General features: G+C 42.1%; 2 protein-coding genes across 2 annotated transcripts; one reads left to right on the top strand and one right to left on the bottom strand.

Annotated features, from left to right (window-relative positions):
• Positions 1–7,083: 7,083 nt before the first annotated feature.
• csrnp1b (cysteine-serine-rich nuclear protein 1b) lies at positions 7,084–17,940 on the top strand. Its single transcript, XM_087789925.1, has 5 exons — positions 7,084–7,267; positions 13,978–14,176; positions 15,283–15,542; positions 15,608–15,904; positions 16,311–17,940. Exons 2-5 carry the CDS (start codon positions 13,996–13,998, stop codon positions 17,217–17,219), a joined length of 1,647 nt encoding a protein of 548 aa, XP_087646051.1. The 5' UTR covers positions 7,084–7,267; positions 13,978–13,995; the 3' UTR covers positions 17,220–17,940.
• Positions 17,941–20,235: 2,295 nt separating this feature from the next.
• Positions 20,236–22,698, bottom strand: LOC148082678 (chymotrypsin-like elastase family member 2A). Its single transcript, XM_087789935.1, has 8 exons — positions 22,640–22,698; positions 22,460–22,551; positions 22,293–22,399; positions 22,068–22,196; positions 21,866–22,002; positions 21,495–21,643; positions 21,277–21,426; positions 20,236–21,211 (listed from the first exon to the last, which is right to left on the bottom strand). The coding sequence occupies exons 1-8, from the start codon at positions 22,671–22,673 to the stop codon at positions 21,194–21,196; spliced, it is 816 nt and encodes a 271-aa protein (XP_087646061.1). The 5' UTR covers positions 22,674–22,698; the 3' UTR covers positions 20,236–21,193.
• Positions 22,699–23,284: the final 586 nt, after the last annotated feature.

Here is a 23,284-nt window from a genome sequence, read left to right on the forward strand (position 1 = left end):
CAAAGAAAATGTACAAACCTACGAGAATGGGTTATAGAAAAGTACTATATTCAGCATATTCCAGGCAGAAAAAACATAATATGCCTCATAGTAAATAGACTGGCATTATCTACACCAACAGTCTACAGTCCTGACTCCACCACTATGGTCAAAACAGTCACAGATCCTGCCCTGGCCAGTTAGGATTAGATTAGTAGTGAGCAAATGATTTAATCTGATTAATATCTTGAAGAAAAATTATCTGAAAAAATGACAGTGTAGACAAAGTGACTTGTAAACACAATAGATTGAAATGTTCACTGAAGAAATGTTGAAACAACTTCATAATAAATTAAAAAATGGAATTATGTCCTATTCCATAATTATCAGAAGCGTATATTAGTAAATATTAATAAATTAGATTAGCTGATGAAGAGTGTATAAACGGAAAGGACATTTGTAAATATAACTTTCTCATATGTTACACAATCATTAAATATGTCGTCAGCTTGGGAAATTATTTTAAAAAACAACAACTTATCTTAAACAATCTTAAATATATATTTCACCTCTATTGTATCATCATTATGTGTCTGTTTGTACAAAACTCTTTTTAATGACATATTTATAATGTGCTCAATGAAAACACTTTTTTTTGGCGATGAAATATAATTTACCATAACCACACCCCCGCTGCTGTGATTGGTCAAACATTGATGTTTGTCACCACGTGTCATCATTCCCAGAAGTCTTCTCCATCAACTGACTCGTTGTATAAACAAAGCGGCGTGTGATTACAGCTGCCTGGAGTGGGAGAAGACCATTATTACGACATTAACAACCTGCTTTCATAACCTCTCGTTTGCTGAGATTTCAGACGGGGAGAACTTATTAAAGTACTAAGTTCAAAACATGGTCATGATGAGGTGCTTACTACATCTTTGCGAGAAAGACTTCAACATTTGAAACATGTGAGTGAGTCAGGTAAGTACGATTTTGGGTACCATCAACCTTTCTGGTGATTATGCTCATCTTCCATTCATATTTTAGTGTTTGTATTTGACAAACATGCATTTCATTTACATAAACAGGATGCCTTGAGACTGTTAACTCATGTTGTAGGACTGATTTCAGTTACCATCATTATAAGCTATGTCCAAGGTCTGGCCTGGAAGCCATTTGTTGCCCTTGTTCTCTGTTAAAAACTTTATTATTCAACCAGAGTATATAATAAAAAATAATAATAATTATTTTTGTTTAAAAATAAATCTTTATTTAATTATTCAATACATTTTTCCTGTCTGTCCGTAAATATTTTCTTTTTTTATGTTGAACTGGAAAAAATAAAGATGACCAGTTTGGTTGATATCACTGTTCACGTTTCGTCCGAGCTTGTTTAACTTTTGTGTAATGTTACGCACGATGAGGAAAATGAAGTGCTATCTTGTTCTGCGCTGGCCTTTCCAGCCTAAATCTCCACTATATTCCCACTTCACCAACTCACAGACACAGTCAGTCATCAATGACTTTCTTTCAAGAATCCAGTCGTGGCTGCAGCAAGAGTTCCAGGACCTTTCAGATATGTGCTATATGAAGTGACACTCCGTCTATGACGGAGCTCAGCACGTGCACTCGCAGCCTGCAGATGGAAGCCATTGAAAGCCATTAGCGTGGTCTAGGAGGGGCGTCTTCCACCATGAAATCTTTGGCACACTTTTAAAGAGAGTGGCCTTAATGTATTCAGGCCTGATTCAGTGGCTTTGGCAACACAGCGACCCTCCCCCATGACACCCCCCACCCGGTACACAAACATGCATAGTCTCTGATTGTGAGGTAAACATGTGTGGGACACAAAGTTCTGCGGCACTTGTTGTCTTGTTTGTCAAAGAGACTTGTATGTCTGACTCTTGATGTAGTGGTTCAGACACATTTTTCATTTAAAAAAGGAGTTGAGAACTCGACCCAATACTTTTTTTTAGTGTTGTTAAATGTACTTTCAAAATATGAAGCCATTGTTCAAGATGTTAAAATATATTTTTAGATGCATTTATGATCTACTGCTTTATTGCCAAAATAAACTGTTGATTAAGTTTCAAGTGAAGGTTTTACTTTCATTTCATCATGACAGTTAAACGTCTCTCCTTTCCTTTCGTCTCCGGCGTTCTTATCTCATCAGCACTGCTTGTTGACCCGACGGGTTTTCTGATCTGCATGTTACATAATGACTGAAGGTGAAGCGACTACAGCCGATTCCATGTCAGGACCTGGAGATTGCGGACCACTATGATTAGCAACACCGCGCCGCACGATAATAAGTGCATGCTCTCTGGGTCCGAACCGACAGTGCTCTAATTGTTCATGTTGCTTGTATTGTTTCGTGAAGAGCTAAATTCCTCAGTAATGCCTCTGACTGCTGCTGCTGCTCATGTGACCACTGGTTTCTTTCCCCGGGGGCCGTGGACGGTTCATTGTTGTGACTTAAAGAGCTGTAGGGCGTCAGGGAAGCTAATTGGGTGGAGTCTGTCTGGACACACTGACTCCCGGCGCTCACCGGAGCTCCTCGGCATTACACACCCGCACACCCTCTATTACACACCTCCGACACGTGAGCGCGAAAACAGTCATCACGGCCGGATCATCGCCGAAGCATTCCGTCTGACCAGTAGCAATTACATACTGATATTGTCTTCAATGTTTCTCAGCTGTTTTTACCATTGCAAGTCGATGTGCTGACTCAGGACCTCGGGAGACGGCTTTGGAAATCTCTCTTTTCATTTGTTGTGTTACAACTAGGAGTGTTTTAATTCAATGTTCTGCCCTTTTGGCTGAGACTTGCTGACCCAAAATAATCAAGTTAAACAGACTTTTGCAACACAGTTGTTTTGGTAATTGAATAATGGGTTAATACATATTTCTTTAAGGAGGAAATAGTCAGAAATCTGGGATGTATAGTTGTTCTTGAGAGCGGCTTGTATCCACTGCAAGGCGTGAAGGTTACGACTACATTCTTTCATGTGACCCGCGAGAGGCTGAGTTTCAGTCTGTCAGCCGAGAAACAATCCCAAACTCTCAGGTTAGTGGAGGATCATTTAATTAATTTTGATGAAGTGAATATTTTTAAAAGAGAACCATATATGTGTATTTTGTGTTAGACACTTTTACATAAGGTGAGGCATTAATTGATACGACTCTAACCTGTGTCTCTCAGGAGATCAGACGCAAATGTTGTCTTTCAAAGCAAAGCTTTTCGTTCTCTAATGTCAGACTCTAAAATACAATCATATCATCTCTCTTAAAACTGACTCACAACACAAAAAAGTAGGATTCACTCACAGAGATAGAACTTAATTGACATTTTGAAACGGTTAAGGGGAAATCCATTCCAGTTGTCTTTGGATTAATATACATGAGAATTGTGCAGTTTGGTTTCTGGTGTCTATAGATCTTTAAGTGAGGGATTTTTTTCTCTGACATGCTTTAGAAATGGGATCTCAAACTTGTGGCCTGTGATATAATATTAAGGCCTTTTTCCACTTCATAAATTCCAGATTTGTTTTTACATAATTCCTGTTTTGTTCCAACATCACTGGCAATGAAGTTCTGATTCTGAAGTGCTTATGAGTACGAGCTGAATAAGGGGCTGTTCAGTTTGAACAGATTAAACAGATAAACACTAAACAATTGAACGCAAATAAGTTTGGCTCAAAGATGTGCAGGATAAACACCTGAAAGATGTGAGTCTCTAGTTTGCTGCCTTTACCTAAAACATTGGTGGTAAAAAAAACAACTATTTGGTAAATGTTATTTTAGCTCCTCGTGTGATTGAAGTCCATGCAACACATGATTGACTTAATTATGCAAAACGATGGGTGATGATGGCGTTCTAGTAAAGTGATAACACCTCCTCCCGAAGCACAAACCTTAAGTAACGGCGACGATCGAATGACTCATGTGATTCTCGAACGCATCTCTCGTCTTGCTGCTATTTCTATGGAAACTCTGATGTTACTTCCTCCGGGCTCGGCTGGCTGTAATCACTCTATTATGTTCACTGTCACATTCACTTCTGCGTAAATGCAAATGCAGCTATTACTTCCAAAACAGATGAGATCATGAAAACCATCACTCTCGTATTGATCATTTATGTCTACGTGCGTTTTTGCAATCAGAGCGGTGAAGGGCTGCGGGGACGGAGGCGGGCCATTTGGAGTGTCATTCAACCAGATGTGCTTGTTTATACTCAGAGGGGGACGTCATGATTCGGGCCCTTAGGCTCACCATGCATGTGAGAAACAACCTCGATTAGCAGGGGAGAATTAGCATAGCATGTGTACACAGCCAGGGGCGTCGTTGGTGTTGGAAGTTGGGATGTTACCGGGGGACCCGCCGTGACATACGCCTCAAAACTAAACAATCAGGGCTTAAATGGAATCCAATAGTTCTCATGTGCCTCCAATTAGAAGCTGAAGTGAATCACACGGCGTCAGGAGAGCAGACCTCCCTGAATTAGAGCTAAACACCTGTATCGACACACGGGCGCAACGCAGCGCTCCGGCGTCCCACTTCCAGCTGAGAGACAATGCGGAGAGTTTTCCGTGTTCCTGTGCGGAGGAGGGGATGGAGAGCAGCTCCTCGGCTTCGGAACAAAAGTATTCGCAGTCTCGTAGATCCCAGCAGTGATCGCAACACGCTAGAATTCAAAACACCTTCGGGCTGACACAGCCAGCACCACAACCCAGAAAATATCTTCCACTCTATTATTACCTAATATACTATACACAGAGTGAACACTCAAAATTATGTTGATCTTTTAAGTTATTTATAAGGTTGAATTAAAAAGTGCAAACTAATTCAAATAAACAGGAAGTAAAACGGTACTGAGATAAAGTGATAGTTCACCCAAAATTCTAATCAAACTCATTTTCTACAAACCCTTATGACGACTCAGGGTTTGGATTATTTACAGAGTAATCTGTTTTTTTTAGACTTATAGGCAAAAATGTTAGTGCATTTTAATTTAGGACTGGAGCTTAGTTGTCTTCGTCCACAATAACAAACTTACAAACATCACATCGCTCTCCAGTGTAGACAGTATACTGCAAACACTTGCGATATTTACCCGTAGTACTTCCTGTCTGTGTAGGATGTTAGCCTTCAATGTATGTTCAAAAGTATTTTCGAAGTTTTCAGATACAATTCCTCTTTTCGAGGCTTCAATACAAGATGGACGTTCCAGATGAGCAGTATGGAAGTTATTGGATGCTTTTAAGTGTATTTTTGGAAACAACTGAGCTCCAGTCGTTATTTATTTAAATGAACATACATTTTTGTCTATAACTATATAAAGGAACAGATTTCTCTGAATAAAGTCGACATGAGTGGGTAGAAAACAAGTGAATTTTGAATTTTGGGTGAACTATCACTTTTTTGTGTGAGTCTAAAATAAGCTCCCGGATATCATTTGTTTAATTAAAAGAGAGGAACAAAAACAACCACAAACAGGTTAAACATGTATTATCTAAAACTGGCCATGAAATCATATATCAGCTTCAACTGCTGCAGTGCATTATGGGACTTGAAGTATGACCTTCTATGTCGCAGAAGAGTCTCCATGGACCATGATGTTTGACAATGACACAGTGATTTAGGGTTCAAGGTAGTAGAAGAGAGATGGAAAACAGGTGTTTGGATGAGACGGAGACAGAACGAGAGAAGAAATAGAAAGACTTCATAGTAATAATGGATTGATACATTGACACAAACCCTTAACAATCTTTATTTCATTCTTCACGATGATATATATTTATGGTGATTCATGCTAGTCATCGTAGCTTAGCTTTGGTCTTGAATATGATTCAATCAGCTGTTAACTCCAAGAAGCGTTCACACCATGTGCTTCTGTTTACACACAAAGAGCCATTCTCTAAATCACATAAAAAAACGAAATTATAAAAAAAGTGATTCAGATGATCAGTCTCTTAAAAAGATGGAAGAGCGATTGGGTACATTTTAAGGAAGCCGTTGTTTCCTTTGAAACTGAACGTCACTTGTGATTCACTCGAACAGAAATTGGTGTCATTGTTTCTCTCTTCGCTGGAACTGCCATGTGACGACACCGCCCACGTCACTGTGGCACAAGACCTGGCCGAGCAACAGGCTGGTGGAGGGAAACTTCACGAAGAACGTGTGATCGCATTGCAACATTTACAGTATTTCCTTCTCTACAGACACACCACGTTACTTTAGCTGAATAATTCCAACACGACTCCATCTTGTCCTCCCTTACAGACGTTTATTCAGCTTTCTTTTGTTGTCAACACATATTTGTTTATAAAACAATACATAGTTAAATGACAGTTTACTTTTACTTTCTGTTCCTAGTCTGCTTTTAAGTTATTACATTAGATTGTTAGGATAATAGTCTGTGTAGCTTTGCTTTACCTTATTTGGGTCTATAATATGGCAAATATTTAGTGTTAAATGTTTTATCTTTTAGATCAGTATTCATCATTTATTCTCAATGACTACCGCCTGAAAGATACTTGGACATCTGCCATCAAGACTAACGTAAACATACAAGTTCTTGATAAATATTTACGTCACTACATCTTAAATTTAAAAATCCAAACCGTAGAGTCAAATAAGTAAGTCAATAAATATAAGTCAGTCGTTTCTATTTGTTCAGGCTTTTCCTTGATTTCCTGGAACTCCTGTTGTGTTATCAGTTTTATCTTGATCTTTAAAATATATACTTTATTGAATATTGTTTTGATTGTTTAAGCGCTTTGTGACCCTGGTCTGGAAAAGCGCTATACAAATAAAAATGACTTACTTACTTGAGCAGAAGAAACATTAAATTACTATTTAATTATTTTTAAAAAAAAGAAAAAATTAACCATTAAAAAGATAGTACTTTTATGAACAATAATAAAATAATCATCCTTCTAAATGTTTGTCGTGTGTTGGTAGAGTCACGCAGACCGGAAGGAGCGTGGGCCGGCTCCACGCGTGTCACCGCCTGCGTCACGCCGGGAGGGAGTTTTCCACTGACGGAAAAGCCAGAGCTGCTCGTCCGTGAGCTCAGACCAGAGAGACGCTCCAGCCAGTGTGGAGCTCCGTGCGGACCCGCCGAGACAAAAGCACCGAGAGCTTCCAACGCACGGTTCATTCTTTCTCTACCTTTTTTTTTTATCTCTCTCTCCTTCATCCTGTCGTTCCGCGGTGTTTGGATTAAGAGCTGATCCTGGAGCAGCGTTTTCCTGATGGTGATCGGATACTTGACCTGGTGGTGAGTCTAACGCACAAACGGCTGCTTATTGAAATGACACAAGACAACTAGTTGTGCGTGTTTGTCCGCGTGTAACAATCCACAACAATTGTGTCTTATTATCCGAGCGTTTTGTCCACTTTGTCTGCGTGGATTTCTACACGTTTGGAACAAACTTGACGACTTTTAATGATTTTATCCTATTAAATATTTATTTTTTAAATATATAAACGATTTAAATTAAATTCAGACACAATCGGTCGATGTAATGAAATCCACAGAGTGTAACGGTTACATATAGTAATTTAATAATGTAATAAAAAACATGTTAATTTAACTAAAAAGCGAGCTAACCGATTCCATCCGCTTATTGATCCTGGGATCGATTCAATCAAGTGTGTGTGTGCTTCTCTCAATCGTCACACACACACACACACACACACACATCTTGTTTATGAATATATTTCTAATGTGTGTTTAGGCTGGTGAAGTTTGGATGAGGCGCTCTTTGTGTATTGAGTTGTTTTGTTCGGCTCTGGTGCGCCTCCTGAAGGCACAACATCCGAACATACAGCTGACTGTCATTAGATCAATCACCGGGAACGCGCGTGGGTCAGAACCGCACGACCATCTCACCCTTCCTTAGAAAAAAAAAAAAAAATGAAAATTGGTCTCGTGCTGATGTGCACCATGTGCCGGTGCGTTACCGTATTGTCATTGTGAGAAGCGCACCATTGATCGTCTCAGCGTGAGAATATCTGCACAATGTGTGTCCAGTAGATCGATAAACACTTAATGTAGTGTTTTTATAGGATAATGGTGGTTTCTCTGTTCATGCGGTGTAACAGTTCCCTCTTCTGAGGAGCACATTAGATGTCTCTAGCGCGACCTCACCCGGATCATTTATGGAATAATGTTTTCTGGAATTGGAGCTGAATGATCCTTTGTCTGTGGAGAAGCTGCTTTTTTTTTTGTTGGCTCTCCCATGAAACATCCCTCTGGTTTAGGTGGAATGCACGCTAAGATGCTTGCATTCGAGTCCACCCTCGGTGAAGATCCCTGTCGCCAATTAGAGGAGCCCTGACCGAAGCTCCTCGTCCATCCTGTAACCTTGTGGCGCCTGCAGCTGTCAGATAATGTGGATGATCACTTCCTGTGCACCGCAGTGTCTCTCGCCGTCTCAGGAAGCTCTGGAACATGCCGGGTCTCCATGTGAGAGGCTCTGCCAGTCGGGGTTCAGATGAGGTTGCCTTCGCTTCAGTTTGGTCACGCAGGTTGGCCCCACTCTTTTGTGCTGTGAGGGGGACGTGAAGGGGCGAGGCGGGCGAGGGGAGTCTGCTCTCAGTCTCCAGCACGGCGGCGGCGGCGGCGGAGGAGGGTTCCCATCTGCTTTTGTCCCGTGTCAGACTAGAGCACGACCTCTCAACCCCCCCCACAAAAAAAAACCTCTCCTCCCTTCCTCCACGCATGAAGGCTGCATATTTGTGGCTCATAAACATTTTCAAAGCACTTGTTACTATAGCAATGAATGAACTGGTTGAATTAGACTAGTGGTCTAATGTGGAGACAAAGGTTTTAGAAGTGCTTTTTAAAGAGTCAAACTAAAGATCAACGTTTGAAGTGTGGGTGGTTTACACACTTCTTCTCCTAATATTGGACTTGAGCAACTGAGCGAGGATGAGCCCAAAACTTTGGCTGCATAACAGATTAATGAGAGCCCAGGGCATGTGAGGTCCACGTGCAGGCTAATGCTCTGGCAGGTGTGGCTGTGGAAAGGTAGCGTTTGCTCTCCCTGTTGCCTCAAGGGACCCCGACTTTCCAGCGCTTAGTAGCAGAAAAGCACATCTGGCTTAGATAAAGCCTGTGTTCTTCTCCCTCCATTACAGTCGCGGCGGCTCTGCCAGAGTGGAATTCCTGTGGCTGGGAGACATGACATTATTTATTTGTTTTGTACGTTCCTCTCCTCCTTCTTCCCACTACCTCTCCTCTCTGGACGCGAGGGTCAAAAAGGAGAGGAACAGAATGTTTCTGTGGCACAGCCGGAGAGAACAACAGGCTCATAGAGGAGAAAAACAGGAGCCGAGGCACACTTCTGGACTTTTTTATTTCACCCCCCCCACACATGGAGGAGCTTCTACTCCAGGAACAACACCTGGAAATATCATTTAGATAATAAGGAAATTGATCACCTAAATTTGAACCGATTGCTTCCTGTTGAAAAGTGATAATTGTTGTTCCTCATTGTTTGCCCTTTGACTATTTGGTCAGAGTAGAACTGAGATTAATTTGTTTATTATTATATGAACTCTCACTATCAAAAGCCAAACGACCCCAGTACATAGTGTGGCCCCTCACCCTGATGACTCTGATCAACTACTCACACGGTCTCGGTGACGGCGCTGGAAGTGAGCGGCGCCGGGAAGCCCTGCAGGGGCAGCGAGCCCAGACACGCAGGGAAAGACTCCCGGACTCATCATTATCACGTTTTATGAGCGCTCGCCTCCGTCACTCACTCGTTCACAGGCTGCACCATGCTTGTCAGTGTGCCATGTTAAACGCTCTCCACCGGCTCAGATTAGCTGTCACTCCAACACAAACACACACACACACACACACACACACCGTTATCAGCGGCGAAGGAGCTGGACACTGTGTAGAGGGACAAAGTCCACAGTGACATGTCCCGCTGGCCTATGGGCCAGACGAGGGCAGTCTGAACAGGCTGTGACAGGTGGAGACTCAGTGCTTTTTTTTTTTTAAAAGGAACTTTACTCTGAATTGATCATTTTTTACAAAATAATAATTGTCTTTTAATATATGGAAAACAGATGATGCATGAAGATGCATGGCTAAAATAAAAATTCTTATCTATTAAATTAATATTTAATATCTTAAATTTAATTGAATTCTGTTCAAAAAGCAATGTTATTTTTCATTGAATAGTGATTTGTGGGTTTTATTGGTGCATAACCGAGTCGAAAGGAAGTGGATAATTAAACGGGGTCAGCATGTGACACAGATGTCCTGTCGTCGTGCAACCTGTGGCAGCAGGTCTGCTGAGCACAGCTGGATATCCAGTGCACGGCGAGCGACGCTACACTGTGTTTTTTTTTTTATTTAAGCATTTCTATCATTGATGAATGTGTTTTAATTAACCGCGGAGACGTTGTTGTTGTTGGAGGGTTTATAGTGCCATTAAGAGGAACCCCTGACATTCCTCTGGAGCTCCTGGTGGTGACAAATTCCTCGGTGGAGATTTATCTTCACAACACCTGCCCGGTGGCTGGGGAGCACCTCAGCGGGAGCGTCCTTTATCCGCCTGCCTGTGTGTGCTTGATGGAATGACAGTGATGCATAATTTAGTGTGCGTTGAAAACATGCTACACTCCCTCTCCCGCTCAGCTGTCCGATCGCATCAGTTTAGAGCCGACGCTCGCCGGGTTCTTGGGATTCTTGCCGTTTGATTTGATGCACTTTTGTCTGTGTGTAAATACTTGGAAAAAAACAAAACCTTGTTTTAAAGAAGTGAACTTCAGTCTTGTGCTGAAGAAGGTCAGGGGTCAACCACGAGGGAACAAGGGTTATCATTTATTGAATTTTCTCAGTCTGATCAAATTTAATCAGACAAATAAATGCAATTACTGTTGAGAGTTTAACCTGTTGCAATGCATTAAAAGAAAAAAAGTAAAATAATATTTAACATTTTAATGGCAGGTATTTTAAAATACATTGTCTATTTCGGATTCTCAGTCTGAACACAAACTTTTCTTTGTGTATTTTTTCCAACACATGTATGGGCTTTCACTTTACATTTTTTAGTGCCACTGCTTACATCAATAAACTCCATTTTGGCCCAACTTCAAAACCTTTATTTTCATTTGGATGATTCCCGTCTTTGGTTGGTTGTGTGGCTCCACTCTCGCTGGTTCTGAGAAACTCCAGATTGAATAGCCACCTTCCCCTCGCCGGGATTAACCTCTTGCCATTGTTTCTGCCCGTTGAACAGGATTAACAAATCAATGTGTCAGGTAGACTGCAGTCAAGAGACAATGACCCAGTTCTGACACCACTGCCCCTACCTCGCCTCTCCTCCCCCTCCTTCTGGCTCACTGCAGCTTTTAATTAAAAAGACTTTGCTTAGCTGGCGCGATGCTCTCCCTCGAGGAAGCCCCGCAGCTCGCTTTTTACTTTCTTGCAGCAGGGAAAAAAAAAAATCATGAGGTGGATCCGTTTATCTCGGGCATTTAAAGTACATATGTTAGCAACAGATGCTGCAGGTGCAGAGACATTTGGAGATGATTTTCTGCTCCAGCGATTTAATAATTGAATAAAAAAACATGCTGGACTTGTCAGCCTTTTTTTTCTTTTTTTTTTTTTTTTTTAGTTTGTGAGCCGGGACGACCTAGTGCAAGGTGATTCATTCATCATACGTTCACAGGGGACGACAATATCTGACTGCAGCAATACCCCCCCCCCCCCACACACACCACACACACCACACACACACACTCACACACACATGGGCCTGAACGCAAAGGTGGCGCTGCTTCTTGCCCTTGACCGTGGCAGCTCCTTCATCCCTGTCAGGAGCTGATGCTGCTGGAGGGACGACTGGGTTCTGCATAATTGTGTCCTGTTGCATGTTCTATATGAAGCGCTCGTCCTCTGCTGACACTTACGCAACACATTGATAAGACAAAGACTCGAGTCACGTGATCTGCAGTTAAAGCCTCCGTTTACACCAAGTCATAAACTACGTTCAATTTCCAGCTTTAACTTCTATACGTGGTCAGCATGTTCGATTTGGATGGTTGTCATTTTTTTTTAGTCAGTGTTGGGCTTCATGCATTCAGTATTTCCTCAGGGGCCACATTTTATAAAGTGACTGTTGTGAGGGGCCAACAAGCAAATTGAGTGAGTGAGGGGTCTAGAAATGGAGCAAATATTCTCTTACCCCATTTAAAAAAAATTAAACTAAATCCATTTTAATTTTAATTATTAATATAAAAAGTTCAATTGTAAAATCCATACTAAAGCAAACTGATTGTATGATGCTAATTAATCTTGGCTACAGATTAGGCTAGCTGGCTAAATTGGGTAGTTCAAAGTCGTCGATGCCAGATGTAGCTTCTGTTGCTGTCTAGGATTTTAAAGATAAATATTGTTTGAAATGGATGATCTTTTTTAAGAGCTATCAGGGTACTTGACTACAAGACTAACAATTATCAAAACCAGTTTAAGAAGTTAACCATTTTAGGTGAGCTAGGATATTGTTTATTTACTTTAATACTTAACTTAAATAAAGTAAACATAAAATACACACTAAAAAACTTTTATTTCCCTCTAGTTCATGAATAAGTCTTATTCAGGGGTAGTTAATGCTTTCAAAAATAAAAGCATAGAAAAAAATTCCTAAAAGTCATATTTAGAGATTAGTAATGTAATTTTAGAAATGAATAGAAAATAAAAATGGTTGGCCACGACATGATTTCTTAAAGTCATGAGGGCCACTTTAAATACAGTCGAAGGGCCACATGTGACGGAGGTCTGTATTTCAAAATTTTACATAGTTCTGCTTTAATACCCTAACATGTACTCGTCCCATAATGTACTGCAACTGAGCAGTGAGAATCCTACTGTTTTCCCGCCCCTTTAGTGTAAGAATTTTCTCTGTTTAAATGATTCATGTGGGGAGGTTTGCTCTCTCGGAGTGGATCCTCTTCAGGTTGATAGTGTGATGCATTGATTTAAGATTTAGACGACGGCCATCACTGATATTCCAGGACGTGTTTGAGGACAATAAATGCGGGCCCGCTCCATGGCAGAGCTCTAACTGGATATCATCCGTCTGCGTGTCCGTCTCTCTGAAAGGATTGATTGTTTTTATCGCTGAAGCAGCAGCTCCTCTCATGGGAGCTCTGAAAGAAAGCATTCAGGAGTTGTGTAACATCAAATCTCTACCACGAGAAGCTGCAAATGTTCACTCGGAGGCGCATGTGAGAACAGTAAATGCCAGCGGCAGTGTGCTTGTGCGAGTCCAGCCGAGAGAGGGTTCTGCCAGCCGACGACTTGATCCCTTATCTGATCAATGAAGCTCAGCTGATGAGGGGAAAGTGAATTGTTATCTTGTGTGACTGGGCTTGATCGGTCACTTCCTGTGCAGAGCTCTTGCACTTACCCTGAGTTTGAGTTCTGAATTATGAGCTGTTGTACAATCAAAATAGAATAACGCCTACATCTTTTTAAGTATTATTCGTGTCTATCTAAATCTCGACTTTCTGCTCCACGCATGGTCACATCATCTAACTGGCTAGTAGTCGGATCCTAGCTAATTCATCCAACTGATGTCAATACAAATCAGCAAATGATGGATGTTAAGATGAGTTACCCGTCAGCACTATTTACATCAATTAAAACTCAACACAAACACAGGAGTCAATGAATACTGAAGCATTATTTTGTCTACATTTACATTTGAAAATAAAAGTTTAGGTGATAGCGGGAATATAGCAGAATGGAATTAATCATCAATCAACTTATCACAAACATCTTGATTGATTTTTTAAAAAAAAAAATAAAAAAAGTATATATTTTCATTAAATTACAGTTAAATCACATCTAAGAGTGATGACTTGCTGTACTTTTATTATTATTATTATAATCACAATCTTAAACTCGAACCACAATTGAAGTGTTTTAACTCGCTAATCTGTTTCTCTGCTCCTCTCCAGATCGTTCACACCGGCACCATGAGTGGGCAACTCAAGAGGAAGTTCGAGGAGGTGGATGAGGACCCAGCATACTCCTCCCCCTCCCCCTCATCCCTGTCCTCCGCCTGCTCCGGCTGGGACTCCGAGGGGGAGAGTTGCTTCTCCGACACCCTGGATTCCACTCCCAGCAACCCTGGTTCCCCGGCAACAAACTTCACCAGTGAGTCTCATCCTGACCTGTGTGCCACTTGTAAATAAAAAATATATATATATATGAATACGTTCTGAGAACTCATAAGCGTCTATGGCTCCCTCTGGTGGCAGCTTGACGGACCTGGATTTTGGGAATGGATTACAGTCAAACAGTTGTGAGGTTTCCAAGATGTCAGGGCTCGAGGCCAGGAAGAGCAGAGAGTGGCCGTGTGCCAGAAGGGAGAACACTCGGCTGCTTGTCTGTCGTGTCTGGAGTTCAACCAGCAGCACAGGTGCTGAAAGAGTCCGACCGCCAGATTCAAAGTGGAACAATTACAGATAAGCCTGCGGAGGCGTCCAGAGAAGCAGGTTGTGGAGACTTTTGAATTCCAGGATTTTGGTGAAACGGGAGAAGTGCCGCTGTTTGATCTGGAGCTGACAAAGTGATAGTCGCTTAGGTTTAGCCATTTCCTTGAGTGGGATTGATCTGTAATTCACCTAGTTTTTGTCTACTTTAAACTAGGTTAGCACTTTGAGATTACTTACGGTGACCCATGATGTCTGACAGGATTATGAAATCTAACTACTAATTTTTCTGAAAAAAGTTCTGGGGACTTTGTAGAAAATGGAGAACAGATGTGGCAGTTTTCTCTACTTTTACTTCTATGACTAAAAAGCTAGACTTTAACTTGAATAAACCCCATAAACGTGTGTTCAACATTCCTCTACAGAGGAGGTGGTATTAATAATACAGTCTCTGAGCATTTCCTTCGGGCATATGGTTCTGCTTTCTCCAACACATGGTTTTACTGAGGTGGGTCTTGGTTGCTCTGGATCTCAAATGAGTTTACCAGGAGGGACCTCTGACTTGTGTTAGTCCGGGTTGTTGGTGGGGATTGTCGGCTCACTCCACCGTTCCTCTCTTTACCCACCGGTCCCAGTTCCTTGTAATTTAATTTCCTCAAATCTGGATTTTACTCAGATATCTGACCAAAAAGTGTTTATCTTTAAGATGAGGGAAACAAACATAAAATATCAAAAGGAAAATCTCAGATTTTGATACAAACATTACAACTTTCCACAGGTGCCTAAACTTGTTTCCTTGTGATTAAAGACCTTTTCTTCTGTCCACAGCAACTTCCATCCTCAAGAAAGCGAAGCGAGCGCGACGAGGCAACGTGACCTTCGACCAGGTGACGGTCTTCTTCTTCCCGCGCTGCCAGGGCTTCACCAGCGTGCCCAGCAGAGGAGGCTGTACTCTGGGCATGATGCAGCACCACAGCGCCCTGCGCACCTACACGCTGGCCGAGTTCGCCGTGGAGCAGCGGGCGCTCCGGCGGGAAAAGCATCTGAACCGGCTGCGGGAAGAGAAGCTGGAGGCTCTGAAGCTGAAGGTAAAGCGTTTGTTTTTCCCACCTTCACACGACCCGAGGCTCATCCCTGCTCCTCCTCTCTTCAGCTGACCAAGAACGGCACGCAGGACAGCGAGGAGGCCGAGCGGCTGACCGTGGACGACATTCCAGAGCAGGACGTCGACGTCGGCGCGACCAACCTCGAGGAAGGTTCCTTCCTGCAGCCGTTCCCGTCCAAGCGCCGCTACGCTCTCCTGAAGGCGGCGGGCATCAAGAAGATCGACAAGGAGGAGAAGCGGCAGCTGCACGAGCTCAGGCTGTCCAGAGAGAACTGTGGCTGCGACTGCCAGGGATTCTGTGAGCCCGAGACCTGCAGCTGCAGCCTGGCCGGGATCAAGTGCCAGGTACTTATATGTATAGTTATTAAATCGATTTTTTTTTTTTATTGGTATGAGAATGTTTTTCTTATTGAACATTCAACTGCAAAAAATAAAATGATTACAATAAAAAAAAAAATCATTTTAAGTTAATTGAGTTTTTTTGGAAATTTTTCCTACCAGATCATAGACATTCCTACGTCATTGAATGCATCACATTATCACGTGTGTGTCAATAATTTTTCTGAGATCTAAGCAGGTCTTTCTTTGAAATAATAATAATAATTTAATCAGCTATATTTATGTGGCAGCTCGCTTATTATCTCTGAGCTTATTATTAATCGCTGCTGCTTAACTTCTGAAAATAAGCATCACATGTTAGATGTTAATGGATTCCAGGGAGTCTTTTGCTAACTTCTCCTCTTCCTCGCAGATGGATCATTCGTCTTTCCCATGCGGCTGCACTAAAGATGGCTGCGGCAACACCGAAGGTCGCATCGAGTTCAACTCCACCCGCGTGCAGACGCACTACATCCACACCATCATGAAGCTGGAGCTGGAGAAGAGGCTGGAGGAGCAGTCGGGCCCGGAGGAGGAGGAGAAGGTCCGCTCCGTCCCCGCCGTGCCCTCCTTCAGCTTCAGCTCCGAGCTGGCAGCCACCAGAGAGAACAGTTGTAGCAGCGACATGACGGACCTGTCCGACTCGTCGGGGACCGGCGAGGACTCTGAGCCGGTGGAGCCCCGGTGCGACAACCAGATGCAGCTGGACGTGGGCGAGAACGGTCTGAGTCGCATCCTGAGCTTCAGTGAAGTGGAAGAGGATCACGACAGGAAGCGGGAGCATCCGTCCACGGAGGCCTTCAGTAGCTTTAGCATGGCGGACTTTGCGGATGAGAACGACAACGTGGAGCTGTCGGAGGACCACACGGACAACGGAGCCATTTCAGAACTTTTGGACGAGAACGCCAACCAAGGGAACGCCCTGTTCCACAGCAGCAGCGTCCCTCACACGCCTTCTCCCACCGTGGACCGGATGGCGAGCTACAACATGGACCTCAGCCTGTCCTCGGAGTCGGACTTGGAGTTTTTCGACGGCTTCCCCTGTTTGGGGCCGAGCTCGCTTTACAATTCCCTGAAAGAGTACGAACACATGGACAACTTCTTCCAGTTTCAGTTTTCAAGTTTCCCCAGCGCGTCTCCGGCCGCCGACCCCGGGACCTGCCTGCTGGAGTCACTCATCGGCCTTTCGGAGTCCGTCCCGGAACCCCCCACCACATTCACAGACAATCAGTTGCTAGAAGAAGCCATGAAACTGTCCGTGATGGAATCTGTGAAAGTTTAAACAAACTCGAGGTATTCTGCTGGGGAGTGTACATGCACATACGATGTCAACACTTTTTCTTATTTTTGGGAGGAAAGCTGTGATTCTGACACGTGTGTAGACGTCAAACTTGCCTTCAAAACAGTTCTGAGGCTAAGTTGCTGTGCGAGTCGGCAGCTAGAAGTGGAAAAGATGCAACAACGACTACGATCAAACCTGTGAGTGAGTCTCTCACTTCCTAAGAAAACTGTAACCAAACCAGAGTCGCCGACCTTGAAACGGGATGAACTTTTGGGGTAGTCTCTCCACACGGCTGAATGTGCACCTCAGGGATTTTTATCTAGCTTTTTTCGGGAGTCCTTATGTGGTGACTATTGCAGTAAAGGGCATGTTTCCTTCCTTTATAGGGGGCTTTGAGTTGGATCTGGGGCTGCGGTCGCATCACAAGTCCTGTGGTACAGCAACAGTTGAAGTGTTGTGGTAACATCTTCTAATCTGCTGAATTATTCTGAGCACCACACATGTCCATCATGAATACCACGTGACCGCAGCCTCGGTCTCACTCGAGTCTCCTCCGACTCGTCCTTGATGTCTCCAACGGGTCTAACATGGTACAAAAATCCCTCTAAAATCTCATCAGTCAGCACTTTATCTGTGAAAATGTATGAATTTAGGCATTGTTCTGGTCGGGCTGGGTCGATTTCTTGGTTCTAACCGAGATGTTTATCTAGAAGAATTAAAAGCTCATACCATAATCACCTGAAGGGACGTTGCCTTCACTTTTTTTCTCTTATAAATTATTTTCTTAACCACCTTTTTTCTTTAATTTATTCTCACAACTTTCATTTCAGAGGCGGCACTGTGGTTTGACATTTCCACCTGGAAGTGCGTCGTTCTAATTTTATGTTCCATATCGCATATTTAATATCTAATTCATTTGACTTTAGTAACTTATCTTATTATTTCACGTGTTATTTAATGATCAGATGGCAATAATGAGCTGTTTTCCTGGATGTGCCTGATTGTGAAGGGAGCCAGGCCGACCAGCGGGTGTGTGTGTTAGCGTGCACACACACACATGGTGCTTCCATGTGAGCTTTGGGACTGAAAACTGTGGAAATCTCCCGAATCACTGAAATTAAATTATGGGTCTATTATATAGCTGCCTAATGATGTAGACAAATGACACTAATATTTTGTAATTTATGTAGCTGAGCGAGAGAATTCTAATCACTGACAAAATTGAATATTTTATTAAGAAAGGGGTAATTTTCAATTCCGGGGCAACCTTTGTTATGATGTATATTAAAAAAAAAGAAGTATTTATGAGGGCTCTCCTGCATCCTGAAGTATTTTAATAGGCAGCCTGGATAGATGTCGTAGAAATGAAAAGATCAATCTGATTGTACTCTGAATATTTTGGAAGTTTGTGACTTGGGTTACGGTGTGTAACCACTTAATCATGTTCAAAAGGCCTTTGTGGATAAAAACTGCATATATTATACAATTTTTATTGCGCACACGAAGCCTGACGATGAAAAGATGCCTCCTTTAATTGTAGAACAACATGTGTTCAAAGGCGAGTCGATGTACATATCTCACTCTTTCTACTGCTGGTTCTTCAGCCTCTTTCCAACAATGCATGCAGGTCCTGTTTGTTCAAACTGATTCATTGTGTACGTGCCGACGTGCACACCGGAAATGTATTACTCGCTTTTTGCCTTTTTGATTACTTTGGAAGTCCATTTCTGGCGCCTTGACCAGAGCACCCCTTTTTCCAGATTTGTTTGTATAAAAAAACGATTCTCATGAAGAACTGTCAACAGTGAGTGTTTATCAATGAATTGTATTACAGTACAGCTTTTTTTAATTTAAAAACGATGTGTCTTACTTTATTTGCCTTTTGCGTTGTACATATTCTGCTTGAATGGTCCTGCAGAGCAAACAAAGCTGCTTATTTTTTACATCTTCTCACTCAAACCTGCTGTTAACAGTTTCGTCATCTAAGCCATCTTGCCCGCCTCTCCCTCCAAGTAATAATTAAAAAAACATTTTCTAAACTTTACTGTCTCTTCGTCTCCTCCATTCATTGACAGGTATTTCTCTTGTTTAATCTGGACCACAGCCCTGGTTGGTGATTATTTGCATATAACACTTCATGACTTGTTGGGACACGAAGATATTTTTTTTAGGCTGTCGAAGTTCACGTATCTTCACAACCTTTATTAACCCACCGCTGCACACATTAATTTGCTATGGTTAACATCCCTCTGGGTGTGTCTGAGTTGCTTAACGACACTTGAATCATTATTTAGTTTTAGTTTTCCTTCTTAATTTGTTGAAAAATAAGTGACCGGTCCACATAAATGGGAATAAATGTTTGTCTGAACTTTTTTGTTCAGTCTTTTTAAAGAAAAATGAGTGATGCCAGTGTATAGTGTTAAACTACTTAAAATGATATTTAATCTTCATAACTTTTAACAAATCTGAAGTTTACAGTAACCCTGATTCATTTGATTAAGAAAAATAAAAATAAATTGTATTCATTTTTTTTTTTTTTTAGTTGTATTTTGATTTAACTTCATATCTCATTATTTTTAAATTTAAAATGATGCAAAATAATATTTTCTTCTTTGCTGCCATGTTGTGCTCACCCCTGGTCTAAGCAGAGAAGTCTTTGCTCTTCATAAGAGATTCATCTAAGAGATGTTTTCATCCTCCTGACCACAGGTCTCAACTTGCGTCTTTCTGGCTTCTATGAGGAGCCTTTCTTGGATGGTTGATCTTCTCATCATGTCTTCTGGTCACTGACCGACACATAATAACATAACTGACGATCATAGGATCAAGGTCACAAACATTACATGTACCACTTAAATCTATTCTCATTGTGGATTTGTTTTGTTCGGCATTCAATACATTTCTCTAGCTTTAGCATTATCTTAAGTTTATTTTTTATTGAGGTGAAAGAAGGACATTGTTCTTGAAAACATCTGTTAAAAAAGGAAAAAAATGAAAACTGACCTTGTGAAGCAAATCCAGTTGATTTATTTTTATTGTTTGTTATTTTCAAAGCCCTAAATCAACGTGGTTCAATAATCAGAGCGAGTTTTGTTGTCGACCATCTGTGGCTTCTAGAGGAAGGAAGAAAATGATGTCATGCTTCAGTTGCCTGACTTTGAGCAAAAACATCTGGCTGCCAATCGAGCAAGAGTAGTCGCGGCGGTGACTTCATGTGGTGGACACGTTACATTCATTAGAGCTTTGAAGCTTCTTTTCATGCCAACTTTGTAGTTTCTGCAGCTGTTAGTACTACGGAGGGGTTTTGGGGTAAGATTTATCAGACAACAATGCCAAACTGATACACGCGAAACTCCCATTTGAGTTTTTCTCTTAGCTCTGGGTTGTGTTATTGTCTTTTTGTGGCAGTTCTGATCGGTCCAGAGGGTGGAGGCTGCAAGTCTGTTTGCATTTTTACCATATGACGACGATGTTTAGTGTTTCTCCAAATGTGAAGTTAAGATCATGAAGATCATAAGGGAAAACAAAATGGAGACCGTTTATGTCATGCTATTAATATAGGCCAGAATTATGCTTCCTTTCCCAATTAAATACATTTCAATATGAAGCTTTATTTTATTCATGGTGGCCAGAACCAGATCTTATATTAAACCTTGGATCAAAACAAAGTCTCTTTTTAGTAAAATGTATCAGAATAAAATATCCGTGTGACCAAGAAACATCATAAAGTTTGATTCTTTTTTACCTGTAACTTTACCCGAAGAATCTGGCAAAGGCTTCATTGGCCTTTAACACAGCATTAGGCTTCAGGCACAAGTCAAGAATTCACTCAAACCATCTTGTCTGTTGCATATTTTCATTAACTCCCACCTCCATAAGGTACTGCCACCACGCACGTTCTTTGAGTAAAAATGGACTCCACAATTATCAGATGCTTATTTTTAATTTGTATCGTAACTCGTTCCTCTTCAGAGTTAGTAAGCTCTCATAACCTGAAAGAAAACAGAACCGATAAGTTCCACTGAGGAAAAAATCACCCGAAACGAACAGTTCTTACGGAATGGATCCAGTCGTCGAAGAAAGAAACTCTGGTGAACACTGTAGGTTTGGTCGCTTGGTTGCATCTTCCACCTGGACCGTAGCTGACGACACCATGGACTCTCCAGGCTCCGTCAGTGAAGCAGTTCAAGGGGCCCCCAGAATCCCCCTGTCGTCACACATTCATCAACCTGTGGACTTTTTCCACCAGTGAGAGTCGTTGACAGTGTTAGTGACCTGGCAGCCTGAGATGACGCCGTCTCCTCCGGCACAGACCATGGACTCCAGAGCGATGCTGCCCCACCAGTCGCCCCGAGAACACACCGCGTGCTCCACCACAGGGATGGGTGCTACCTGGAGGATGGAGGGGTGAGTGACGCCCTCGTCTGGAAGACAGCAGGAGGCGACAGTATGTCAGATGCACTTTCTGATGCTGAAGTTGAGAATCATTTTTCGTTGGGAAAGGAAGCATAAAATATAACGAAAAATTAATGGATTCTTTTTAGTCGGCCACAGAACTATTTCCGTCTGTACAATCGTGAAAGCATCTTTCATTTTCTACTCACGCTGCTATAAAACATCTAAAAGCTTTTTGTGTGTGTACTCACATGCCATGACTCCCCAGCCAGTAATAAAACACTCGAACCCATGAGGCAGCGTTTGTCCAGGCGCGGGGAGGTTGCCAATAGCAACAAAGCCATTGTCATAGACGCTGTCGATCAGTCTCAAGATAGCAATGTCGTTTCTAGAAGAAGAAAAAATCAAGCATTTTTCTGGTGTTTTTCCCTCCAGCTTTAATTCTCACTCTACCCATTTCCAAGTTGTCCGTTCCATTGAGGGTGAACGATGATGGTTTCAACACGGCCATACTGCTCGCTGCCATCATCTTCATCCAGGTTGTATTCTCCCAACACCACCTGGTAATGTCTGGGATTCATCCTGAGAGAAGAACGACCAGGTTTTTAGTGTAGGTTTAACATGTGATGGATGAAGTGAAGATGAGTAGGAGCTCATGATTCACGGATAAGAACTTACGAGAGAATACAATGAGCGGCAGTCATGACATGGAAGGCGTCAATGAGGGAGCCTCCACAGATGTGACCAAAATAACCTTGTTCGTAGGAATCGTACTGCAGAGAGACCTGCAAGACAATTCCAAAAGTCACATCGGAACGGAACATCTGATCGGTGAACTATTGTACCTGCCACTTCCACGTGTTAGGTTTGGCATTTTCACCTCCGATGACCCTATCGTCGACCTCAGGGTTGACCAGAGAGGCAGCACGAATCAGTCCTGCTCACGTTAACATGAAACATATTCACACAAACGCAACAATGAATGAATAAATGTTGAAATATTAAAATGTCAGTATTCTGCTCACCAATGCAGGACAGGAAAGCCAAAAACCGCATCATGTTGTCGCTCTCAGGCTCAGGTGCAGTCTGGGTTTTATTTTATATTTATATAACAGCTGGTGACCTTCGGGAGGTAATGGGCAACTACATCCTTATCAATGTGCATGACTTGAAATAGAACATGATTAAAAATGAACAGGTGCAGGGAAAGACGTGAGGTCCAGCACCTGGATATTTGGCATTTGGAATATTTTAGTCAAGAACACCACTTTTAACATTGGCCATAGTTATATAGGGTTTTTATAAACATAAACCTGAAAATAAATTGAATTACAAACATTTTAAGTAAAGAAGGATTGTATGTTGAAGGTCAACTAATAACTAAACGTTTCAAATGTTGAGGTCTTCCTCTCCAAGATGCAGTAAGTCCTTCATCATGTCGAAGTTATTACTGACTAGTACTCTGGAATCTCAGCGAACGAAAGGTTACGAGTGGACTCTATTATGACGTAATAATGGCTCCTCCTTCAGCCAGCTGTTATCTCGCCCCACTTTGTTTATACAACGAATCCTTTGGAGGTGGAGACTTCCTGTATTCATGATTCGGAGTGACAAACCTTGATGTTTGAACAATCATATCATTTTCAAATGTCAATATTTCAATGAAAAGA

Source organism: Callionymus lyra, chromosome 4 (assembly GCF_982586985.1).
Source record: "Callionymus lyra chromosome 4, fCalLyr1.hap1.1, whole genome shotgun sequence".
Classification (NCBI taxonomy): Eukaryota; Metazoa; Chordata; class Actinopteri; order Syngnathiformes; family Callionymidae; genus Callionymus; species Callionymus lyra.